General features: G+C 49.0%; 9 protein-coding genes across 10 annotated transcripts; 6 read left to right on the top strand and 3 right to left on the bottom strand.

Annotated features, from left to right (window-relative positions):
• The first annotated feature begins 44 nt into the window (after window positions 1-44).
• LOC117144559 lies at window positions 45-344 on the top strand. Its single transcript, XM_033309804.1, has one exon. The coding sequence runs from the start codon at window positions 162-164 to the stop codon at window positions 342-344; it is 183 nt and encodes a 60-aa protein (XP_033165695.1). The 5' UTR covers window positions 45-161.
• Window positions 345-522: 178 nt separating this feature from the next.
• On the top strand, window positions 523-4904 carry LOC117142885 (protein AF-9). The gene is made up of 3 exons (XM_033307158.1): window positions 523-653; window positions 1125-1345; window positions 1417-4904. The coding sequence occupies exons 2-3, from the start codon at window positions 1159-1161 to the stop codon at window positions 4050-4052; spliced, it is 2823 nt and encodes a 940-aa protein (XP_033163049.1). The 5' UTR covers window positions 523-653; window positions 1125-1158; the 3' UTR covers window positions 4053-4904.
• A 168-nt stretch (window positions 4905-5072) lies between these two features.
• On the bottom strand, window positions 5073-8031 carry LOC117142886. Of its 2 annotated transcripts, none has more exons than XM_033307159.1 (8): window positions 7883-8031; window positions 7680-7815; window positions 7391-7541; window positions 7136-7323; window positions 6470-7073; window positions 6052-6412; window positions 5691-5995; window positions 5073-5628 (listed from the first exon to the last, which is right to left on the bottom strand). In XM_033307159.1, the coding sequence occupies exons 2-8, from the start codon at window positions 7796-7798 to the stop codon at window positions 5314-5316; spliced, it is 2043 nt and encodes a 680-aa protein (XP_033163050.1). In that variant the 5' UTR covers window positions 7799-7815; window positions 7883-8031; the 3' UTR covers window positions 5073-5313. The 2 variants fall into 2 exon arrangements, with proteins under 2 accessions (XP_033163050.1, XP_033163052.1); XM_033307161.1 differs by having other exon boundaries at window positions 7918-8028.
• Window positions 8032-8476: 445 nt separating this feature from the next.
• Window positions 8477-10180, top strand: LOC117145004 (serine protease easter). Its single transcript, XM_033310492.1, has 3 exons — window positions 8477-8752; window positions 8937-9323; window positions 9388-10180. Exons 1-3 carry the CDS (start codon window positions 8692-8694, stop codon window positions 10116-10118), a joined length of 1179 nt encoding a protein of 392 aa, XP_033166383.1. The 5' UTR covers window positions 8477-8691; the 3' UTR covers window positions 10119-10180.
• Window positions 10181-10519: 339 nt separating this feature from the next.
• On the top strand, window positions 10520-11390 carry LOC117143277 (39S ribosomal protein L9, mitochondrial). The gene is made up of 2 exons (XM_033307856.1): window positions 10520-10626; window positions 10684-11390. Exons 1-2 carry the CDS (start codon window positions 10555-10557, stop codon window positions 11356-11358), a joined length of 747 nt encoding a protein of 248 aa, XP_033163747.1. The 5' UTR covers window positions 10520-10554; the 3' UTR covers window positions 11359-11390.
• Window positions 11391-11393: 3 nt separating this feature from the next.
• Window positions 11394-12914, bottom strand: LOC117143274 (39 kDa FK506-binding nuclear protein). Its single transcript, XM_033307853.1, has 3 exons — window positions 12790-12914; window positions 12393-12605; window positions 11394-12325 (listed from the first exon to the last, which is right to left on the bottom strand). Exons 1-3 carry the CDS (start codon window positions 12803-12805, stop codon window positions 11502-11504), a joined length of 1053 nt encoding a protein of 350 aa, XP_033163744.1. The 5' UTR covers window positions 12806-12914; the 3' UTR covers window positions 11394-11501.
• A 250-nt stretch (window positions 12915-13164) lies between these two features.
• LOC117143270 (cytoplasmic FMR1-interacting protein) lies at window positions 13165-17967 on the top strand. The gene is made up of 9 exons (XM_033307848.1): window positions 13165-13371; window positions 13440-15271; window positions 15326-15618; window positions 15677-15789; window positions 15848-16047; window positions 16109-16644; window positions 16707-16801; window positions 16858-17244; window positions 17303-17967. Exons 1-9 carry the CDS (start codon window positions 13165-13167, stop codon window positions 17513-17515), a joined length of 3876 nt encoding a protein of 1291 aa, XP_033163739.1. The 3' UTR covers window positions 17516-17967.
• LOC117143275 (N-acetyl-D-glucosamine kinase) lies at window positions 17644-22941 on the bottom strand. The gene is made up of 5 exons (XM_033307854.1): window positions 22693-22941; window positions 22014-22118; window positions 19414-19624; window positions 19101-19326; window positions 17644-18901 (listed from the first exon to the last, which is right to left on the bottom strand). The coding sequence occupies exons 2-5, from the start codon at window positions 22037-22039 to the stop codon at window positions 18318-18320; spliced, it is 1047 nt and encodes a 348-aa protein (XP_033163745.1). The 5' UTR covers window positions 22040-22118; window positions 22693-22941; the 3' UTR covers window positions 17644-18317.
• LOC117143273 (serine--tRNA ligase, chloroplastic/mitochondrial) lies at window positions 20392-21873 on the top strand. Its single transcript, XM_033307852.1, has one exon. The coding sequence runs from the start codon at window positions 20561-20563 to the stop codon at window positions 21812-21814; it is 1254 nt and encodes a 417-aa protein (XP_033163743.1). The 5' UTR covers window positions 20392-20560; the 3' UTR covers window positions 21815-21873.
• Window positions 22942-23407: the final 466 nt, after the last annotated feature.

Here is a 23407-nt window from a genome sequence, read left to right as displayed (position 1 = left end):
AGTACCACGCAGTGTTTGTCGAATTGTTTCTTTTCTCTTGAGATTTGGTACGTAGGCGGAATTGAAGCATTTGTGTCAATATTTGCAAATCTAAAAATGAAAGGTATAAAATTGAGCAACTACCCCCGGGAAAATATCACTGTCGCAACAGAGCAATCAAGATGAAGTTCTTCGCCATTCTTTTCCTTCTGTGCGCCATTGCTGGATTCGCTGCGTCCTCCAGCACGACAACCACGACGGAAGCCTCCTCTTATGCTTCAACAACTTCGACCGCTCCATCTCCAGTTCCGTGCGGAAATGGGCCCCAAGGACCATGTGGCAAAAAACTATACTTTTTCTACTAAGAAACAAATAAAGCACTCTATTCCTTAAAAAATTCTGCGAGTTCAAAATCAGAATGAATTTAAACTAGATAAATGTAAAACTAATTTAACGAGCCACCCTACCAAACGTATACGCCACTTAGCGTAAATATTCTAGTATATTTTACCCGACTCGATTGTATTTTTTGGTCCCCCCAACTTTGGTCACACTTTACCATTTTGGATTTTATTTTCTGTGTTTTTCCAAAATTTCTTCGATTCTGGCTCTAAGCTTTTACGTTTTTTCTGAAAATTGTGCGCATCTCCATGTGAATGCCGCACGGCGCGATAGTAAGTATAAAGCGCGGCTAGCAGGGCATGTGGTTGGAGGAAAACACGAACACGGCGAAAGCTTGCAACATGAAAAGTCCACATTGTGGCACACATTCGCTCACAAACAATAATAAATTGAACGCAGAGCGAATCATAACAAAAAAATGTCGGTTATCAAAGAATATTCAAAATGTGGCAGCCAGTGCGGGCATCCTGAGACCGGTTGGAAGGTTTCCAAAGCCGGGCGCAGACTTGGAGGACGTGACCTGCGACAGGATTCGCATTAGAAATCACGCATGCACCCTGAAGCCAAAGCAAGGAGCTCAATACTTGGCAAACATCTCGTTTGACAATCCATTGGGCCGTTCCACATATATATATATGGCGATAATTTGTTTACGTCGCATCAAGCCTAAGAGCTTAGACACTCGAGTTGCATTGGTTTTGGCGCGCTAATACTTAGCATCTTAATTGACCACTTAATTGCAGGCAATCACTGGAACTTGATGCCCTACCCACAGGCATGGCGGTCAAGGTGCAATTCGAAATTGGCCACACGTCGAAGCTGCGCAGCAAGAAGACACCGCATCCGCAGGCCTTTACGCACGACTGGGAGATCTACGTCCAGGGCGTGAACAAGGCGGACATCAGTGCCTTTGTGGAGAAGGTGGTCTTTGTGCTGCACGAATCCTTTCCGAAACCCAAACGAGGTAAATGCGGCGATATATCATCGCAGTAGGTCAGTCGGATTAACTCTGTTACCCGAATTGTTAATTTTCAGTGGTCAAGGAACCACCGTATGCCATTCAGGAGTCCGGCTACGCTGGCTTTCTACTGCCTGTTGAGATTTACTTTCGCAACCGAGACGAACCCAAGCGCATTGTTTACCAGTACGACCTGGTACTGCAGTCCACGGGTCCACCGCAGCACCACGTCGAGGTAAAGACGCACATTTTCGAGGCCCCGTCGGAGGAGTTTCGCACGAAACTTATGCGAGGCGGTGGAGTGCCAGTGTTCGGAGCTAACATCGGTCCCGGCAGTCTCGCCAGAACGCTTTCGCCCAGTGTTGGCAGCGGTGAGACAGCGCACAGTAATGAGATGTCTGGTGTCAAAGCCAAAGGCGTACCTGGTACAATATCCATGAACGTGGATTTGAACACCGGCAAGAAACACAAGTCGCGCAGCGAGGATCCCGGAAAGAGCAATGCCTTCTCTGCGCTCTTCGGTCCGCCTATAACCAAGACCAGCGTAACGGCCAACAACATGGCACAGGTGCCTGTATCCAAGCACTCTCCGGAGGCTAAAACCGCAGCCGTCGGCGGAAAGGGTGCGTTCCACGAGGGCAGGGAGAAGGCGAGCAAGGATCGCGATAAATCCAGCGGCGGAGACAAGCCGCGCGAGAAGGACAAAAAAGATCGGCATGGTCGCGACAAAGACCGAAAGTCTAGCAAGTCCGGCGATGGCAAGCACGAACGGGACAAGGAAAAGTCTAAGAAGGATAAATCACGGGACAAGGAGCGGGAGCGCGAGCAAAGCTCAGGCAACACCACATCTGCCAACGCCCTTACGGTGGCTACTTCTGTGGGAACAGCTGGAGGACTGGCTAAGCACACAGCAAGCCCTAAGCCTGGAAAGCCAAACGAAATGGGGGCGCCCAGTCCCAAGAAGACGGCAAATGATTCAGCCGCTGGTGCGATGGCACCTACTTCCCGTTCCAAAGAGCGCGATGAGCACAAGTCCGTCAAATCCGAGTCCAAGGACAAGGAGCGGAGCTCCAGCAAGAAATCCAAGAAGGATAAAAAGGATAAGGACAAGGAGCGCGACCGCGAGCGGGACAAGCAGCGCGATGAGAGCAAAGACAAGCGAATGCCCAAAGACGAGCGTCCTGGCCAATCCGACAGTCCGGCTGCCGGAAACCTTCAATCTGCCCACCTGCAGCAGCAGTCCCAGGTGGCCAGTACCGGCAAGGCCACGCCCACATCGGTTGGCAGCAATAGCAGCAGCAGCATGGTCTCGAACATTGGCAAGCAAAAAGAGGAGGCAACGGGCAAGCATTCCGAAAAGGCCGCAGAATCTAAGGGTGATAAGAGCACAAGCAATGGAAATGCGACGGACACCAAGAAATCACACAAGCACAAGAAGAAGGACAAGGGCAAGGACAAGGAGAGGGAGCGCAACGATCGGGACAAGGACAAAGACAAGGAGCGCGACAAGGATAAGCTGAAGGAAAGAGAGAAAGACAAACAGCATGTGACCGGTTCAGAGAAGTCATCAGCGGTCGAACCGTCGCCCAAGCTAGAGGGGGCCAGTCCTGCCACCGAGGGAGGCGCACCGGACAAGACCCCTGTTAGTGCTAGTGCCAGCAGCGGCAGCAAGAAGGAGAAGCACAAAAAGTCCAAGGAGAAGTCCTCTGGGAAGGATGAGAAACGCCAACGGGAGGCCGGCGATAAGCAAGCCGATGCCAAACACACTGGAAAGTCACAGCAGTCACAGTCGGGTCAGAACAAAACGCCCAGCAACCTGGATCTTAGCGATATGGACTCAGCCCAGTCGGCGCCGGATCTTGCCGCCACCAATGCTCTGGCTGCAGCAGCAGCTGCCACCCTCCAGCACTCCGACAGCTCCAACAGCAGTTTTCCCGACCTACCCGCCAGGAGTAGCAGTCAGCAGAAGCCGACGAAGGGCAACACAGGTTCCGGCAAAGAGACGAAGTCAACTGGCAAGGAACACAAGGGCAAGTCCAAGCAGAACGACAAGAACCTCGAGAAGAACAGTGACAAGGCGGAAAAGCCGGACAAGACTCCGGACCCCAAGCTGGACAAGTCCGAGAAGTCGGAAAAAGAGGATAAGAAGCGCAATCGCAGGAGCTCACAAAGTAGTAACAGTGGCAGTGGTGCCGGAGTCGCCGGTGCTTTTATAGAACCCCCTGTTAAGGCCTCGAAAAAGGAGCAGGGCAAGGCGGCGGGCGAAAAATCCAAATCGCCCTCGTTGCGTCCAGCTAGGGAAACCAACTCTACAGGCACTGGAGCCGGGACGCCGAATGCCGGAGCCGGGTTCCTTGCTCCGCCATCATCTTCGCCCAGCAACAACCACAGCGCAGCAGTGGCGGCCAGCTTAAATAATAATAATAATAATAACAACAACAATAACACGAACAGCAACAGCAGCCATTCGCCCGGTGAGATGACGACACCAGCACAGCTCCAGCTGCCCACGGAGTATTTGAGCGAGCTTCAGGAGCTGCACCACAAGATCATGACCCTGCAGGACAATGAGGAGTTGCAGCACGTCGTGGAGATGATCGCGGCCACCGGCTGCTACGAGATCACGCACAAGACGTTCGACTTCGACCTGTGCAAGCTGGACCGCGGCACCGTGCAGCGACTGCAGGAGTTCCTGGCGACGTCGGTGTCGTGACACTCCCTGACCTCCGCGACTGGCCCGGCTCTCTACAGCTAGACGATGCACAACCCCTCATGCACATAACCAAATCATTAAAGTTAATCTTTAGGTTAACGATGCTAGCCAAATGCAAATGAACTTGGCTCGCACACAGCCTCAATTCCCCTAGCTAGATCGTAAGTTGTTGGCCCGAGGGGCCCACAAGACCCAAACGATTTCGTTTTTCAAAACATTGAAGTCGTCCATTAGTTTTTGAGACTCATTTGTGTTAAGACTCATTTCGTTTAAGAACAATCTTAAATTATTTTGCAATTATACACTAAAGCGACGATTTTAACGTTCTACGCATTTGCTACTTTTTTAAAATAATTTTTATTAATTTAATAAGTACACTAGTTTACACCAAGAGTGTACCTCTCTAAAACCTTGTTCCCCCATAGAGATCTTGAACTCTATAACACACATATGCAAATATTGTTTACTGAATTCTATGCAATAATTATAAATATTATCTTTATTTAATGACAGCCCGTATTTTATGTTAAAGGTTTTAAGGTTTTTTCACCAAAAAAATAAAGATTGTAAACTAGTGCTAAAATCTTGCGAATAAACAACTACTTTTGTACGATATTTACGTACCTACTTTTTATTTGTTTTTAGTTCCTCCTACATTTACTCAATATATCATAGTTTCAAGTATTATAGTTAACCTATCTAAGATAAGAGGCCTATATAACCAAATAATGTGCGCAGTGTATTTTAGTCTACGGTTAATCTGCCTAAGCGATCCGAACAACGGAAATATTATGATCTTACTTAAGAAAGGGACTAGCATCAGCCTTGAAATATATGAGGATATATATGGAACGACACAAATGCTCTATTTAATTGGTAATCGTAAGTATAAGAAAAGATATTTTGCTCTGTATGCAAACATAAATGGCATAGTCATACGTTTAACAATAACTTGAATTACCCGAGTTGGCATACATAACTTCGGACTACCCAGTTAACCATATCTAATTAAGACCATTATTTTTTTTGCCATACAAAAATGTCATATTTTTATTAACTCATTACTATCGTTGATTAAAGGAACGTATATTACAAACTGAGGCAGATCTTTTAACTTAAGGAGCCAGTGACAATATTCTTTGGAAAAAACCACTTAACATCTATGAAGGAGTAAGCTAAAATCTACAATCAGTGCAGAAATCTATTCGAGTTGATTGCTTAGCATTTTCTATGTTTTGGACTAGAACTTTTTGTGCACAAATCAGTCGCGACAGTAGCAGTACTTCCGCAGCTCCGGATCCCGATCGTATATGCACCGGGCTTGATTTCCGTACTTATTGACGCGCGAGATGTCCGTGAGTTTCGTTGTGGCACTGAACGTTTGCAGACTGTAGGCCACGCTCGCCTCGAACAGCCCCTCACCGGGCACCGTTACCACCTGGAGCTGGTACATCTCATCGCGGACCAGCGTCTGACCCGTCATGTCCGCCAGGAAGCCGTCGCGGTCGCTGTTTGTCTTGAATTGCAGCAGCTCCTTGCGCGGCTGCAGACGCAGCGCCCAATTCACACGGTGAATCTGTTGGGAAGTATGATCTTTATCTTATCTGGAAATGTTATCATAAAATTGATGATTCGAACCTCCAGAGGGGCACAGTATTGCCGTTGCTCGACTGTGGCCAAGTTGATGGCATTGACAATACTTTGGGCAGCCTTGAGAATGATGCCCGTATACCGGGAGTCGTTCAGCTGCAATGGCAGCCAATTGAGGCAGGCACACCAGTGAGGCTCTATGTAGGCATCCGCACAGGATCGATTGCTCGGAATCGGATCCAACAGCGACATGGCACGTCCACGGGCTAACTCCGAGATGCGAATCCCAGGCGGACTGGTTTCAGTTTTCGGATCGTTGATTTCTCCCAATTGATCCACTGCGGTTTGCAGTTCTGTGGAAAATCTAGCATTAGTATATTGTAGAGGTCTAACACTCTGTCGTACATACGTATTATGTGTTTCAGCGTGGCATGAATGTCGAATGGCGTGGTCAGGTGATGCTCGTTGGCCAGAAAGTTGTTGTATTCCTGCGGAAAGCGCTTCTTAAACGATTCGGGAAACACGAAACTGAAGAACGGCAGACGCTCTTCCTGTTTTCCCTGCAGAGTGGCTCGCACCTCGGCAAATCGATTGCCATGATCGGCCATCATGATGAGAATCGTGTCGTCCAGCAGTGATCGTTCCTTGAGCGCCACCAGCCAGTCATGGACATCATCATCCGCTGCTCCCACTAAGTTGATGGAGTCGTGGGACAAGCCGCCATGGAAGCTGAAGGCGAAGCGCGGTGTATCGCGATACTTAAGCATAAACTGTACGAAAATTATACAATAAGTTAGTTTCCAAGCACATTTCGACAGAGAACATACGTTTTTTGTGTACTCCAGCATGGTGATGTGATCAGGCTGGTGGCCAATGCAGTTGGGCTGGCTCTCAGCGGCCATGTGCTCCGCCTGGACATAGTAGGTACGCAGGTAGTGGTCCACAGGCTGGGTCTCAAACCCTGTCATGCGGTACGTGAATGTGCCCACATTGGGCAGATCCTCGTTAAAGGAAGTCATATAGCCCAGGCGGGCAAAGTCCTGCCAAATCATAGGATATGAATCCACGCTGCCTGCCCCGGACAGCCGCTTCCTCGTCTCCGGCAGCTCCAGTTCCGTGAAACCCGTCAGTAGGGGCACCAGCGCCTGCGGCGTACCATCGCCCACAATGTTATAGCCTTTGAGAACGGTGGCGCCCAGCTGTTGGGTGAGATACTCGTAGGTCCTGGGCAGCTTGCGAATAAAGGCATTGCGACTCAGCGAATCGAAGCCAAACATGAGAACATTGTAGAAGGGAACTGTGGCCCCATCCTGCATTTGCTGCTGGGCCTGCGCAACCGCCTCGGGCGGTAGGACGGCCAAGTTCGGGGAGAAATTGGAGGCCGGTGGACGGGGCACTGTATCCCGTATTCCGTGGGCCATGCCAAACCAACTAAATACATGAATATCACTCTTTAAAGTATAGGCATAACTATGAAATAAGATAATGGTCACCTCTCGCCGCTGGAGGATCGACAGACCACCTTGACAAAGTCGCTGGCCTGCAGCACATAGGGCTCCTTCATGCGCAGTGACTGCCCAAAGCGGACCTTGTAGTCCGACTTGCGAATAATGTCGGTGTACGAGCAGATCACGTCCTCGTGGCTGGACGCAATCTCTGGTCGCACAAAGCAAATGGATTTCTGTGGGGTGAAACGAGGTTTACTCTAAGCAATCAGCTCTTGTAGAAGGGGCCCAACCCCAACCAACCTCACACATGACCCAGTCCATGCCCTCGCCGCAGTTTATTCGCTCCACCGGCTTGTAGAACTTCATGATGTCCGGATTGTCTAGCGGCAGATGGGGATGCCGGCACTCGCCACGATTCACCGCCGATCTTATGGAGCGCTCGATGATTTCGCTTTAATTAAATAAAATATTGATTTAGTTGCAAAAGATAAATAGGCTTTATCACAAATATGCTTATATGTATATGTATGCGCAAACATCATGCAATCAATATCGCAAGCCGCTGCGCCGCACAACTAGTCATACTTACATTTTAAGGTTCTTATCCAGATCCCGCTCCACGTTCAACACGTACCATGTGACCAGCAGGACCACCACACAGCAACATGCTGCAATCTTGGGCACAGTTCCCCGCCGCACGAAGCGCATTTTGAATAAATTATGAGCTGCAAATATGGATATGGAATCAGACACATGCATCATGCACTTGCATCGCATTATTGCTGCACATACAGCACTAGCTGTTCTTCCAAGCTCAGCCAACGTACTGCTTACACCACTGCCGAACTCCAAACTTGCCGCCTATTGGTGTTTTACTAAATATCCAAGCTCATTTTTTAAATTTTACATTTAACTTATCACCAGCTGTGACGTACCGCTATATGCGAGTTGCCAAAACAGTGGCAAACAAATTGCGAATTCGGTCATACTGCGTTGTTTGGCAACGCGACCGCTGCAATTTAAACTGCGACTTTAAAGTCGCTATAACTTTCAGTTTGCTGTAGAACCAAATATATTGTTAGCATATCGTTAATGATTGTGCTATTTGCTATCAAAACACAATGTGATACAATCAAACTCAGGCGGGGAATAAATAATGGTAGATAGTCCCTTAAATTGGACAAGTACTTTACTCTAAGCATGTGGGTCTGGACAAAGTAAATTCTATTACTAACAAAGTTAATTAAGCCAACTGAAATTTACTAAGAATAATGATTGGAAGGGAGATAAAGATCTGCTCCCACGATTCTCTCCATATCTGATTTGGAGACTCACCAAAAAGCTTGCGACAAAGCTTGCAGGCCGAGAACCGCGTCCGTCCGAAGATTCAGTTGTGCGCCAAGCTTAGCTTCGGCCTCTTCGCTTCACTCCGATCCGTGGGAACTCCGCTGTGGCACCTGATATCGTCCATATTATCGCGCCGTTTATTTTGATAACTGCTTCTGCGGTCGGTCTGTAATATCGTTGTAGGCAAAACATTATCCGGAAACCACTGACGACGTCTTGAGAAAGGACTAACGAGGTCCGATTGCGCAACGAAAATGCTGAAGCCATCGATTATCTGCCTCTTTTTGGGCATTTTGGCGAAATCATCGGCGGGCCGTAAGTAAATAGAAGACTGCCAAGATGCTCATCTGCTGGACATGACTAGCTTAACGTATTTGTTTTTTTGCCGCGGGCCTTCACAAGTCGCTGGAAACCTGTTTCCGTACTTCCATAGCTAATGACCTAATTTATGTATTCACAATATTGGTAAGCTCTCTGAACCTAAAGTCTGGATTTACAGAGTTCTACTTCCCCAACGAGGCGGCCCAGGTGCCCAACTATGGGCGCTGCATAACGCCAAATCGGGAGCGGGCGCTGTGCATCCATCTGGAGGACTGCAAGTACCTATACGGCCTGCTGACCACCACCCCGCTCCGGGACACAGACCGGCTTTACCTGAGTCGCAGCCAGTGCGGCTATACGAACGGCAAGGTGCTTATCTGCTGTCCGGATCGCTACAGGGAGAGCTCATCGGAGACGCCGCCGCCGCCCAAGCCCAATGTAACCAGCAATAGCCTTCTGCCGCTGCCAGGACAATGCGGCAACATCCTGTCCAATCGCATTTACGGCGGAATGAAGACCAAGATCGACGAGTTCCCCTGGATGGCTCTAATTGAATACACCAAAAGTAAGTAGAGGGGCATCGTCTTCAGTCTGAACGCACTTATCCACTGGTTAATCCCTACATGCAGACCAGGGTAAGAAGGGTCACCATTGCGGGGGCTCCTTGATCAGCACGAGATATGTGATCACAGCCTCGCATTGCGTCAATGGAAAGGCGCTGCCCACCGACTGGCGGTTGTCCGGTGTTCGTTTGGGCGAATGGGATACCAACACTAATCCCGATTGCGAAGTGGATGTGCGCGGCATGAAGGACTGCGCGCCACCGCATCTGGACGTGCCCGTGGAGCGCACTATACCCCATCCAGACTATATACCGGCCTCCAAGAACCAGGTCAACGACATAGCCCTGCTGCGTCTGGCCCAGCAGGTGGAGTACACCGATTTTGTGCGTCCCATTTGCCTGCCCCTGGACGTCAATCTGCGGTCGGCCACCTTCGACGGCATCACCATGGACGTGGCCGGCTGGGGCAAAACGGAGCAGCTGTCGGCCAGCAACCTCAAGCTGAAGGCAGCCGTGGAGGGATTCCGGATGGATGAGTGCAAGAACGTCTACAGCAGCCAGGACATTCTCCTCGAGGACACACAGATGTGTGCCGGCGGCAAGGAGGGCGTCGACTCCTGTCGCGGTGACTCCGGGGGACCGCTCATCGGCTTGGACACCAACAAGGTGAACACCTACTACTTCCTGGCCGGCGTCGTGTCCTTTGGACCGACTCCGTGCGGTCTGGCCGGATGGCCAGGAGTTTACACGCTGGTGGGCAAGTACGTTGATTGGATACAAAACACTATTGAGTCCTAATTGTAAAATGTCCTATTGTAAATAAATTCGACTAACGGCTTCCGTTTAAAAACTGCTTTAAAGCGTGTGCGCATACTGCTTGTTGATGGGCGCGTTCATGTCATGTGGCATAGTCAAGCTTTTATTTTGTAATGGAACTATTAAATTAAATTTGACATTCATAATACTTTCATTTTGTAATTCAATTAAAAGGTATATTGCTCAAGTTATTTTGATTTATTATAATATAGTTTATCAAAAAAAAAAAAAAAAAAGTTGCAATAAAATAACTAAATTTATTAATTTAGCCTACGAAATTGAAAAGCATAAAATTAAAAAAAAATATATTAAAATCAAAGTCACTGAAAAATGTACAGCTGATTAAATAATCATATGTATCTGGCAACACTGCAAACTGGCTGAGTAGTCTGGCAACGCAGACGTATTGGTGGTAAAAATGTTGAAGAACATCTACGTAACGCCGTTAAATTTACTTAAATCGGCCACCAGCCTGCAGCAGCAAGTGCGGGTAAGTTCTCTCCTGGATTAAGGAAGCGATCCCCATTCATCACCAGATCGCTTCCAGACCACGTTCGTGCTGAAGCGCAAATATGACCCGCCGCTGCACAAAACCAACGAGAAACCCCGGCAGATGAGGGCCAAGAACTTCATATACGAGCTCGTGGAGGACACGCTGGTCAAGAAGCGGCCCAACATCGAAGTGGTGCTGAAGACCTTCGTCGAGGGCGTTGGCGACAAGGGCGACGTGGTGTCAATGAAGCCGAACTTTGTCTACAATAAGCTCCTGCTGCCGGGTTTGGCCGCGTACAATACGCCGGAGAATGTGGCCAAGTACGCCAAGACAGAGGCTGAAAAATCGGCTGTTAAACACAGCTCCGCCTACGCCCAGCGCACGGTCAACATGCTGGAGTCCATTGTGCTGGCGGTGGTCATGAACAAGGATGAGCCATGGGTGCTCGAGCCGTGGCACATCAAGGCCTCGCTGCGCAAGACTGGGTTTCATTGTCGCGAGGAGTGCATCACCCTGCCCAAGGAGCGCATCGAGGGACCCGACCTGAAGAAGGAGAACAAGGACTTCTACTGCACCGTGACCATAAACAAGCTGGAACAGGCGCGACTCAAGTGCCGTCTGCACCACTGGAGCACAGATCCCAGCGAACGGCTGCCTTACGTACTCGAGCACTGGAAACAACAGTCTGAGCCCCTGCTGGATGTAGGTTCGCCCGAAAAAAACACATAGACCATACCAAAATAAATGCGATTGTTACAAAACTGTTGATTTATGAACAGCGGGAAAACAGAGTTTATTTAACATTTTTATCAAGTTGTACGACGCGGATACTTACTTAGGATTACGAGTCTATATGATGTTAATATGGTGCACTAATGCACAGCTTTCAGTTCCACTTCGAAGACGAGAGTGGAGTTCGGGCCGATCTTCGGTGGAGCTCCCCGTGCGCCGTACGCCATGTGCGGGGGGCAGGTAATGACTCGCTTGCCGCCCACCTTCATGCCGGCGACTCCCACGTCCCAGCCCTTGATGACCTCGCCGCCACCGAGGCCGAAGTTAAATGGTTTTCCCTTCAGCAGGCTGTCGAAGGTCTTGTTGTTCGACTGCAGGCGGCCGATGTAGTAAACGGATACGCGTTTGCCCTGCTTGGCTTCTTCGCCTTTGCCGACGACCTGATCCACAATCTTCACGCCTCCGGTGATTGTACGCGGCTCCTTAGAAGCTCGTTGCTGCTTGGCTGGCTGCTCCTTGGCCTTGGGTTGCTCCTTCTTGGCCTCTTGCTTCTCCTTCTTCTTTTGCTGCTGCTTGGCCTCCTCCTTCTTGGCCACACCGTTCTGCTCCTTGGCAGATTTCTTGCCGCTGGCGCCAGGAGAGAGCTTGGCAACCTTGGCCTTTGGCTGTTCCTCTTCAGCTTCGGAGTCGTCGCTGTCCTCTTCATCCTCCTCGCCACTCTCCTCGTTATCCTCATCGTCGTCATCTTCCTCCTCACCATTTTCGAGGAAGGACTCGTATTCCCCGATTATCTGGCTATCTTCATCAGTCTCCTCCTCTTCCTCGCCGCTCTCATCCTCATCATCTTCAGACTTTTGGCTATTCTTGCCCTTAATCAACTTCTCGATCGTCAATTCGTCGTCATCCTCATCATCTTCGGAATCAATGTCGTGCAAGTAGCCCAACAGAGAAACGCTGGCGTCGCCTGTGAAACGAATGAAAGCGTCAGAAACGGATAAACGCGCGAACATAGTGGACATAAAAAATCATACCGGCGGTGTAGAACATAATGCGATCGCCCTTGCTAAAGTTCAGGTCGAGCGCCACCTGAGGAATGGCCTTGGTCACGGTGGCCACGATGTACTCCTGCTTCTCGGCAGCGAGGTACAACTTCGCCTCCTGGCCCTTGTCGAGTGCCACGCCCGAGATGTGGAACGACTTGATGATCGTCTGCGAGTATTTGCGCTCAGGCTTCATGTTCAAACCTGGAAGGGAACACAGTTGGTCAAAAACATGGTTTACTTTACCTCGGCGTGCAAATGGCGCCGCTCCACGCTGCCGGCACATCGAGCGGCAAGCACGTGGTGGCAATAAAAGCGCGGTCGGGGCAGCCAACAGCTCGCGAGCACAGCCAGCCCGGAGGGGGCAAGTGAGATCAGTTCGACTTACCCCAAAACATCGACATCTTGCAGAATTGAAGGATACTCTCAACGGAAAATGCAATTTAAAATAGGAGAATATGATTTCGCTTAAACGAAACGAAATGACAGACGCTAGTGATGTGATGTGCGCCGTATTTATCGATTATCTTGCTATAAGAGCAAGAAAGAAATTAGCGATGCGCAGCCATATAAGCATAAGCACATCGTAGACTCCAACCGACAGCAGAAATGTGCTAAATATGGCCACGTGTCCACGCACCCAGGCGAATGGTCAAAGTCGTGTTGTATTTGTGGCGAAAAAAATTTGTGTCGATTGGATTGGGGCCCCGCCTTGTTAGAATTTAACCATTTCGCGCTGCTGGAGCATGATAAGCAGCCCAGCATGACGGAGAAGATTACGCTAGCCGACGCGCTGTCCAACGTGGAGGTGTTGGACGAGCTATCCCTGCCGGACGAGCAGCCCTGCATCGAGGCGCAGCCCTGCTCGATTATCTACAAGGCAAACTTCGATACGAATTTCGAGGATCGCAATGGATTTGTGACGGGTATTGCCAAGTACATCGAGGAGGCCACCACCCATGCCAACTTGGTGAGTTAGCGCATCCGGCTTATCTGTAGCATTACTCACAGCTCTGAACCCCTTCTCTCCGCCCGCAGAATGTGCTCCTGGACGAGGGGCAGAAGCACGCCGTAATGCTCTACACCTGGCGATGCTGCTCGCGCGCCATTCCGCAGCCCAAGTCCAATGAGCAGCCGAATCGCGTAGAGATCTACGAGAAGACGGTCGAGGTGCTGGCCCCGGAGGTGAACAAACTGCTCAACTTCATGTACTTTCAACGCAAGGCCATTGAGGCCTTCTCCGGCGAGGTGAAGCGCTTGTGCCACGCCGAGAAGCGCAAGGACTTCGTGTCCGAGGCGTACTTGCTGACGCTGGGCAAGTTCATCAACATGTTCGCCGTGCTGGACGAGCTGAAGAACATGAAGTCCAGCGTGAAGAACGATTACTCCACGTACAGGCGAGCTGCGCAGTTCCTCAAAGTGATGTCGGACTCGCACACCTTGCAGGAGTCGCAGAATCTGTCCATGTTCCTGGCCACGCAGAACAAGATTCGCGACACGGTCAAGGACACGCTGGAGAAGATCGTGGGCTACGAGGATCTGCTCTCTGATGTGGTCAACATTTGCGTACATATGTTCGAGACAAAGATGTACTTGACCCCTGAGGAGAAGCACATGCTTGTGAAGGTTATGGGCTTCGGGCTGTTCCTTATGGACAGCGATGCGTGCAATATCAACAAACTCGACCAAAAGAAGAAGATACGGCTGGATCGCATCGATCGCATCTTTAAGAACCTGGAAGTAGTGCCCCTCTTCGGCGACATGCAGATTGCTCCCTTTAACTACATAAAGCGCAGCAAGCACTTTGATTCCAGCAAGTGGCCGCTGTCCAGCTCAAACGCCATCAGTCCACAGGCGGATCTAATGGTGCACCTGCCGCAGATACGCGAGGATCACGTCAAGTACATTTCGGAGTTGGCGCGATACACAAACGAGGTGACCACCACCGTCAAGGAGAATCCCTCTGATGCCGAGAACCGGATTACAGCCGACCTGGCTCTGCGCGGCTTGCAATTGCTGTCCGAGTGGACCAGTGTGGTCACCGAGCTGTACTCCTGGAAGCTGTTGCATCCGACTGATCATCACCAGAACAAGGAGTGCCCCGTTGAGGCTGAGGAGTACGAGCGGGCCACCCGCTACAATTACACCTCGGAAGAGAAGTTCGCGCTCATCGAGGTTATCGCCATGATAAAGGGACTGCAAGTGCTGATGGCGCGCATTGAAACCGTGTTGTGCGAGGCTATCCGGCGTAACATCTACTCCGAGCTGCAGGACTTCGTGCAGCTTTCGCTTCGTGAACCGCTGCGCAAGGCCGTAAAGAACAAGAAGGATCTTATCCGGAGCATCATCATGTCGGTGCGAGAGACATCAGCGGACTGGCAGAAGGGTTATGAGCCCACCGACGATCCAGTGGCCAAGGGCAAGAAGGATCCCGACGGCGGCTTCCGCATCCAGGTGCCTCGCCTCAATGTGGGACCCTCCTCCACGCAGCTATACATGGTACGCACCATGCTGGAGTCTCTGATCGCCGACAAAAGCGGCGGCAAGCGCACTTTGCGCAAGGACATCGACGGAAACTGCTTGCTGCAGATCGACACGTTCCACAAGACATCGTTCTACTGGAGCTACTTGCTCAACTTCAGCGACACGCTTCAGAAGTGTTGCGATCTCTCGCAGCTGTGGTATCGCGAGTTCTACTTGGAGATGACCATGGGTCGTAAGGTTAACAAGTGCTTGGTACGGCATCAGCACAACGAGGAGTGCAAGGATCTGATCACCATGGAGAAGCGCATTCAGTTTCCGATTGAAATGTCCATGCCCTGGATCCTAACAGACCACATTTTGCAAACGAAGGAGCCCTCAATGATGGAGTAAGTAATGGCCAAAGGGTGAAATGATCCGAACTAACTATGTGCCTCTCACAGATTTGTCTTGTATCCCCTGGACTTGTACAACGACTCGGCGTACTACGCACTCACTGTCTTCCGAAAGCAGTTCCTGTACGACGAAGTGGAGGCCGAAGTCAATCTGTGCTTCGATCAGTTTGTCTACAAGCTCAGCGAGCAGATCTTCGCCCATTACAAGCAATTGGCGGGCAGCATCTTCTTGGACAAGCGATTCCGTTTGGAGTGCGAGGTACTCGGTTTCAACTTCCAGTCGTATCCCCGCAATAATCGTTATGAGACCTTGTTAAAACAACGACACGTCCAACTTTTGGGTAAGCAAAACCCATTGCCTCATGATCTTTTGGTTAATGGTTTCTCATTTCGTTTAAGGCCGTTCTATTGACTTGAACAAACTGATCACACAACGCATAAACGCCAACATGCACAAGAGCATTGAGTTGGCCATCAGTCGTTTCGAGGGCAACGATATAACCGGCATTGTGGTAAGTGGAACCCTAGGGGTGCCCAGAACCAGTCTCCATCTAACACGCTTAATTGTAGGAACTCGAAGGTCTGCTGGAGGCGAATCGAATTTGCCACAAGTTGTTAAGCAAGTACTTGGCCCTGGATAACTTTGACGGCATGGTCAAGGAGGCTAACCACAATGTTCTGGCGCCTTACGGCAGAATAACACTGCACGTCTTTGTGGAATTGAACTACGACTTTCTGGTCAATTACTGCTATAATGCAGCCACGAATCGGTGGGTGTGCTTCCAATTTTCTATTGTTTAAAATACTTAATATTACTATTATCTCTTGCAGTTTCATTCGAACCAAAGTGAATCTTTCGTCGTCACAGGCTATTCAGCGTGAGAAGCCGCCACAAATGTCCCATTACTATCTGTGGGGTTCCAAGCAGTTGAATGCTGCCTATTCCACACAGTATGGCCAGTACACTGGCTTTGTGGGTTCACCGCATTTCCATGCCATGTGCCGCCTGCTGGGCTATCAGGGCATAGCAGTCGTCATGGACATTATACTAAAGGACATTGTTAAGCCGCTGATCCAGGGCTCGCTGCTGCAGTTCACCAAGACGCTGATGATTGCCATGCCCAAGTCGTGCAAACTACCCCGTTGCGAATATGGTTCGCCTGGAGTGCTCAGCTACTATCAAGCTCATCTTACAGACATCGTGCAATATCCGGACGCGAAGACAGAGCTGTTCCAGTCTTTCCGGGAGTTTGGCAACAGCATTATCTTTTGCCTGCTGATCGAACAGGCGCTCTCGCAGGAGGAGGTGTGCGATCTACTGCACGCCGCCCTCTTCCAGAACATCTTTCCCAGACCTTTTTGCAAAGGTATGTACAGGTGGATACTTTCATGGAGTAGTTCTTCTTACTTACATCTCTACCCCTTTCAGAGAATGAAAAACCGGAAGCTAAGCAAAAGCGTCTTGAAGCCCAGTTCGCCAATCTGCAGATAGTTTCAAACGTGGAAAAGATTGGCACTGCAAAGGTGAGCCTCTCAAGTTAAAATAATTAACTTTTTTTTTTAACAATCTTTACCAACAGCAAGCCATGATAGCACGAGAGGGAGATTTGTTGACTCGTGAGCGTCTTTGCTGTGGCCTCAGCATTTTTGAAGTTATTCTCAACCGCGTGAAGAGCTATTTGGACGACCCTGTGTGGTGTGGTCCTCCACCGGCCAACGGGATTATCCACGTGGACGAGTGCTCGGAGTTCCATCGCCTTTGGTCGGCTCTGCAGTTCGTCTATTGCATTCCAGTAAGGGGAACGGAGTACACCATCGAGGAGCTCTTCGGCGAAGGTCTGAACTGGGCTGGCTGCGTCATGATCGTACTGCTGGGCCAGCAGCGACGCTTCGAGGCTCTGGACTTTTGCTACCACATTCTGCGGGTACAGCGCGTCGATGGCAAGGATGAGGATGTCAAGGGCATTGTAAGTTCTAACATAACTACCAAAGTGCCCAAAGTACAATTCGAATATTCCTTGACAGCAATTGAAGCGAATGGTGGATCGGATTCGTCGGTTCCAAGTATTAAACTCACAAATCTTCTCCATTCTCAACAAGTATCTAAAGGGCGGCGATGGCGAGGGCTCAAATGTGGAGCACGTGCGGTGTTTTCCACCGCCCCAGCATCCCTCGGTCATATCGTCCTCGTCGCACTACCAGGATCCCCAGAAGCTGCGGCAGAGCATAAACAATTGAAGTCGCCCGGAAAGGGATGCATTTAAGCTAATCGCATACAAATAGGTTATACTTAATCGCAGTTGAATTAGTCCCCCGGAAAACAGCGACGTAGAAGCCGAAAAGCCAAGTTTTCTTGGCGGTATTGGTTCTATTTGAATTCGATTTTATTGAAAATCTCTTTTGGTATGTCGCATTCAATCTTACAGTACGTTAAATGTTTTATCCAAGCAATTATATATATATATATGTAGATGTAATTTTGATTCACTTGCTCCGGCATTCGATTCAGCTACTCGTACATTATCCCAAATACTCTATTCTAAGCTCCCTAAGATATTATGTTTTTGGCCTATGTATTCCTTCGCTACAAACAGATACATTTATGTTCTGCTTCCCGATTCGAGAATCAAATTAGCCAAAGAATTGATGACAGCACGGCGAAAATAAAAACAAATTGGCTTTAAACACAATCAAAGTATTACAAAAAAGATGCCGCACATGTATGCCCACATACATGAAAAGAAGCCACGACAGCCAACATTGAGACACATACAATTAATACAATGAACATTATCGAATAAAATTTTCATACGTATTTCTAACAAACCCAACAAAAAAATGACACACGCTTTAAAAAGTTTAGAAAGTATATGTAGGTGAGTTTGAAGCAAGTTTGAAAGGGAAACTTCGTTACTTTCGTCAAAGGATAAAATTATTTATTTCTTGATAAGCTATAATACTACCTATCCGTACTGGAATTTGATTGCGAATTTGGCAATTGGGAAGTGTATTGCGGAATGGGTTGTCTAACACAATTTATCTAGCAGTTACAGCCGTTGGTGGCTTTGGCTTTCTTTCGAGGATCGGTGTACGTGTGCAGCACTGTAACGTTGTCGGCATAGTTTCTCGGAAGATCGAAGTCGGCACTATCCGCACCCAGGTAGCAGGCTCCGTAGGCACTGCTCTTGGTAATGCGCACCAGCTTGAGGTCGAAGTTGATGCTTGTCTTGGCGAGTTCACTGATGAAGGCCTCTTGCAGCAGATTCCAGCTGGACCACACGGATCCTACGCACACTACGCTTAGGTCCCCGGACTTGACCAGATCCTGGTGCACATTGGGCAGCAGGGCAAGGATCATTCTGGCCAGATGGACACCGGCCTCGCGGAACAAGCTGCGCGCCAGTTCGTCTCCATTTTCGGCGTTCTGCGACAGCTTTTTGCACAGATTGGCGAAGAAAGGCTTGTCAAACTTGGCGTAACAGTGGGGCAGCATATCCAGGCGCGTCTCCAAACTAAAGTGCTCCTTGATCAGACTCCAAGTCTTCTCCACGGGAGCCGCTGACTGCTCAAAGTTGTCCATGTGGTCGAACACCACCTTGACTGCGCGGTACGAGATGTACCAGGCTGTGGAATAGAAGGGTTGGGGGTCAGTGATTGGTGATTGCGAAATAAACCACAACAAAAGCGGCAATGAGTCAATGGCAATCAACGCTATCAGGCAATCCTAATCGGAGATGCAGCCGTTAATCTCGACATTGGGCCAGGCATTAGTAGACCATTAGTGGTTGATAAGGCCACCCGATGAGGAGCATTCCCCACTTACCGCTTCCCTCGTCACCGAGGAAGTTGCCCCAGCCGCCGCAATTGGACGTGGAGCCGTCAGGGTTTCGCAGCAGGCAATTGGATCCGGTTCCAGAAATTAGAACCATTCCTCCGATGGACGAGGCGGTGTACATGCTGCCCATGGTGTCGCTGGACACGGCATAGTTCTGGGCCAGGTCCGGAAACGTGGTGCGCAGCTCCTGCTCCAGCTCGCGATTGGTGGCCTCCTGTTAGGATAGATATACTTATATGTGCTTAAAACTTATTTAAAATATTTGATTCTTGAAAGTAGTTAATGAGTTGTAACCACTGACCTGCTCGCAGCCGCTGAGGCTCAATCCCAGACTTGTGAGGGGCGTCTCCTTGGGAATGCCCGCCTCCTCCTTCGCCCGCTCCACCATGTCAGCGATCCGGCGGGCGCATTCCGGAATGCCAATGCCCCAGTGATTGGTGCCCAGGCCGCTGGTGGCGCCCACGGATTTACCGCTCTCATCGCAGATGACCAGTCTGGAGTGGGTGGCTCCGCTGCAGGAGACAAAGAAGATGCTTTCTATTTCCGGGCTCTCTTCATTGTTATACAATAGGTGTTGTATGTTTGTAGGGGCCGTGACCGCGGACAATACCGCTATTGAATCAAATTAAATTAACCGATCTGGTGGCGGCTAATTGAAGTTAAAGAACCACGCAATTGACAAATTCATTTAGGGAAAACGTGCCACACGCACAAATTCTATTCGACAACCCATAGATCCCAATAAAACCGAGTCCATAAGTACACGGAACCAATAGAAATATAGATAAACATTTTTGTTGGCAAACCCTTATCTTACGCACAACTCAAGATTAAAACCTTTACACATTCATATCAGAAATTGAACAACATGAAGTCATATAATGTTTAAATTTGTTTCTCTGCGTTCAACAATCCAAAGAAATAAATTTGGAGAAGCATAAAGACAGTTACGTTCCCATAAAAGAAGCTCATGTAGGGGCTTGAAATTACCGTTATACTGCACAGAGACAACCACTGACTTAAAAGACGTGACGTGACGAAAGTGCACTGCTTAATACGCTCAATTGAGGCAATTATTTGATAGTCCATGCAAAATGAGCACAACAAAAGACGTTTGTTATCGCCGCTTAACTATTTTTAACTCTCTTTCAATTTACTTTGGTCATAAAAATACCTCTGTGGCTCCAATTCAGAATAAGGCTCTAAAGTTTCGCTACGTATGTACGTAACAGCGTGCGTTACGTTATCAGCCGAAATGATGAAAAAGTTCGATAAATAATCGAAAGTTAACAGAATGTTAGCGGCTTTTACAATTTGTTATGTGCGTTTGTGCTGAATATAATTATCAAATTGTGCGCAAAAACATTTAATGTTTTCGCTAAAAAGTGAATGAAATTGCTCCTCAACCCGCGACCGCTGGCGTGCCACAAAGAAGCTCGTTAATTAGAATGAAATTGATGACGAATTCTCGACTTTGGCGGCCTCTGCTGCTGCTGCGCCGCCAAAGGTCGCATGACGCAAAGGAAGCGGAGGCTCCAATACCCAGACCGGTTCCAACCAGTGCCCAGCTGGACGAACTGGAGCGGAATGTGGTTGTGCGCAACCACAAGAACAACGTGCCACTGATTCGCTCTCTCATCCAGGAGTTGGATGCGGGAGACCAGCACAAATTGAGGCAGCTGCAGGCGGAACTGGAACAGCTGCCCAATGCAACGCATCCGCGTCTGCGTGAATACGGCGAGGAGCCGCGGGAACTGGCGCAGTATGTTCACCGGCAGTTGCCTCCACAGTCCAGCCTCAAGGAGTTCTCGGAATTGGCCCGTGCTCTTAACCTCTACCGCATGGATCACTTGGGGAACTACACGGGGCACAAAAGCTACTACCTGACTGGACAGTTGGCAACTTTGGAGCAGGCCATCATACAATATGCACTTCAGGCGGTCACCGACCACGGTTTTAAGTTGATCTCCGTGCCAGACATATTGCCCAAGGAGGTGATCGAATCTTGTGGCATGCGCACCGAGGGTGAACGCACACAGGTCTACAAACTGGACACCGGTGAGTGCCTATCGGGCACTTCGGAAATGGCCCTGGCTGGATTCTTTGCGAATAAATTACTGTCGGAGGACCAGCTGCCACTGAAAGTGACCGCCGTGAGTCGATGCTACCGGGCTGAAACATCGGGACTGCAGGAGGAGAAAGGCATTTATCGTGTACACCAGTTCAACAAGGTGGAAATGTTTGCCATCTGCACCGAGGAGCAGTCGGAGGCCGAGCTGGAGGAGTTTAAGAACATCGAGGTAGATCTGTTCCGGCGGCTGGGCCTCAACTTTCGGTTGCTGGACATGCCACCTTGCGAGCTGGGCGCTCCGGCGTACCAGAAGTACGACATCGAAGCCTGGATGCCAGGCCGCCAGATGTGGGGCGAGATCTCAAGTTGCAGCAATTGCACGGATTATCAGGCAAGGCGGCTGGGCATCAGATACCGGCGCTCCGCTGACGGACAGATCCTCCATGCCCACACCATCAACGGAACTGCGACGGCTATTCCGCGTCTGCTGATTGCCTTGCTGGAATCTTATCAGCGGGAAGATGGCATCGAGATACCTGCCGTTCTGCGACCATTCATGGACAACCAGGAGCTGATCACGCGGAACAAACGGATACCAGAGACGAAGCTGGTCAAATTCATCAAGGCCTAGGCTAAACACATTCTGTACCTTTGACTGTTATCATTAAATCGTTTGGCTTATCAACGAAAGCTGGGGAATATTTTGAAGCACTTTTCGCAGCTGATATCTGGCAGATCAGGGTATAACACCCTGCGCTTAATCACGTCCATTAATCATCGCGTTTGGCTATTGAATTACAAATCGATTGGTGACCTTTCTATGTACATACCCTTCGACTCCGCCAAAATATTTCATTGCGAGTTAGCAAGCTGGGCCGAAGCGAATCCCAACTGGAATGTGGTTCAAAAGGCTGTTGATGTGGAGAAGGCGGTTCCTGCAAGAAACAAAAAACGATTGCCATTTACCAATAAACAATTGCACGATTAATTTTAGCACTGCAGCGGGTTGTTAGCACTCGGATCAACCTTATCGCGTTTCATTAGCCCCAAAACATTTGTCAACCGGCCAGGTAAGAATATACCGCTGACACAGGTGAAATCAGCACACCAGTAAAGAATCTGCACCTAGAACCAAAACAGACAACACAGCAAGAGGTGCATGCGTTCAAAGAATGCAATTTTGGTGCAGCCAGGGCTTATTTATAGTGGCGCATGTATAATAAGGCAGTCGGAATTTCTGCGTAGCACTTCCGTTCTCAGGAGGCTTGCCTGTACCGCCGCTCGTGGCAGCAAAAGTGAGAGCGCCAAGCGTGCGTGTTCCAAACTAGTTTATAATGCATCCCGCTCACTTTTGCTTACGTTAACACATATCTGGCAATTCACCCATAATATTATGGGAGCAGAGGTTGCAGATTTGATTTACTATACCACGCCCACACATCGAAACACTCATTAGATTTTGATTAGAAGCGGCACATAGCTATAACATTTACGACGACCAACTCTTACCCGGCGGAGCTCAATCCGTCCACGTTCCGAACGCTTTGAACAACAAATGCGTTGTGTTTGGCCATATACTCACTTCGGGCTCAGCGACTCTTTGATATTTTTATACCCGGTAATGGCACAATACACGGGTATATTGTACACGCAACTGTGTTTGTCGCCAGCTGCAGAAAACACTTCCGCCCCTATAAGTTACTTGTGTGCATTGTGTATTGCAATTGATTTGAACTGATTGCAACAATATTTGGAAATTAATCAAATGTACTCATCTCTATTTATTTTCAGAGTTTATTTCAAGTTTTTCAAAAATCAGAGGCCGTTGACATTTCACTGCCTTGTTGGAGAGGTCAGGACTTTTCAATGTGTTGTTTTATATTTACTTAATTCACCAACAATAAAAAACCCGGTGCCTAATCACTTTTTAATCATTTATATTGTGTCTAGATAGTATATAAACATTTCATACATATTCATATTCTCTCTTATTATACTCTTATTTTTGCAATAAATAGATCTACCACCTTTAGTAATGCAGGATTCACTAGCAGTTAACTTAGTACGGGGTACCCAGTAGTCGAAGAATGGGCATTTCCCTCTTTGTTGACGTTGCGAGTCAGCTGTGCCTTAGTGCTGGTTAACAAACAAAGCAATTTACCATTTATCGGCCAATTGGCGGCAAGTTTAAAATGCACAAGGCTCGGTTTTTCATCTTTATGTT

Source organism: Drosophila mauritiana, chromosome 3R, assembly GCF_004382145.1.
Source record: "Drosophila mauritiana strain mau12 chromosome 3R, ASM438214v1, whole genome shotgun sequence".
Classification (NCBI taxonomy): Eukaryota; Metazoa; Arthropoda; class Insecta; order Diptera; family Drosophilidae; genus Drosophila; species Drosophila mauritiana.
Note: the sequence above shows the minus strand (reverse complement) of the source record. Positions and strands in the feature narration are given on the sequence as shown.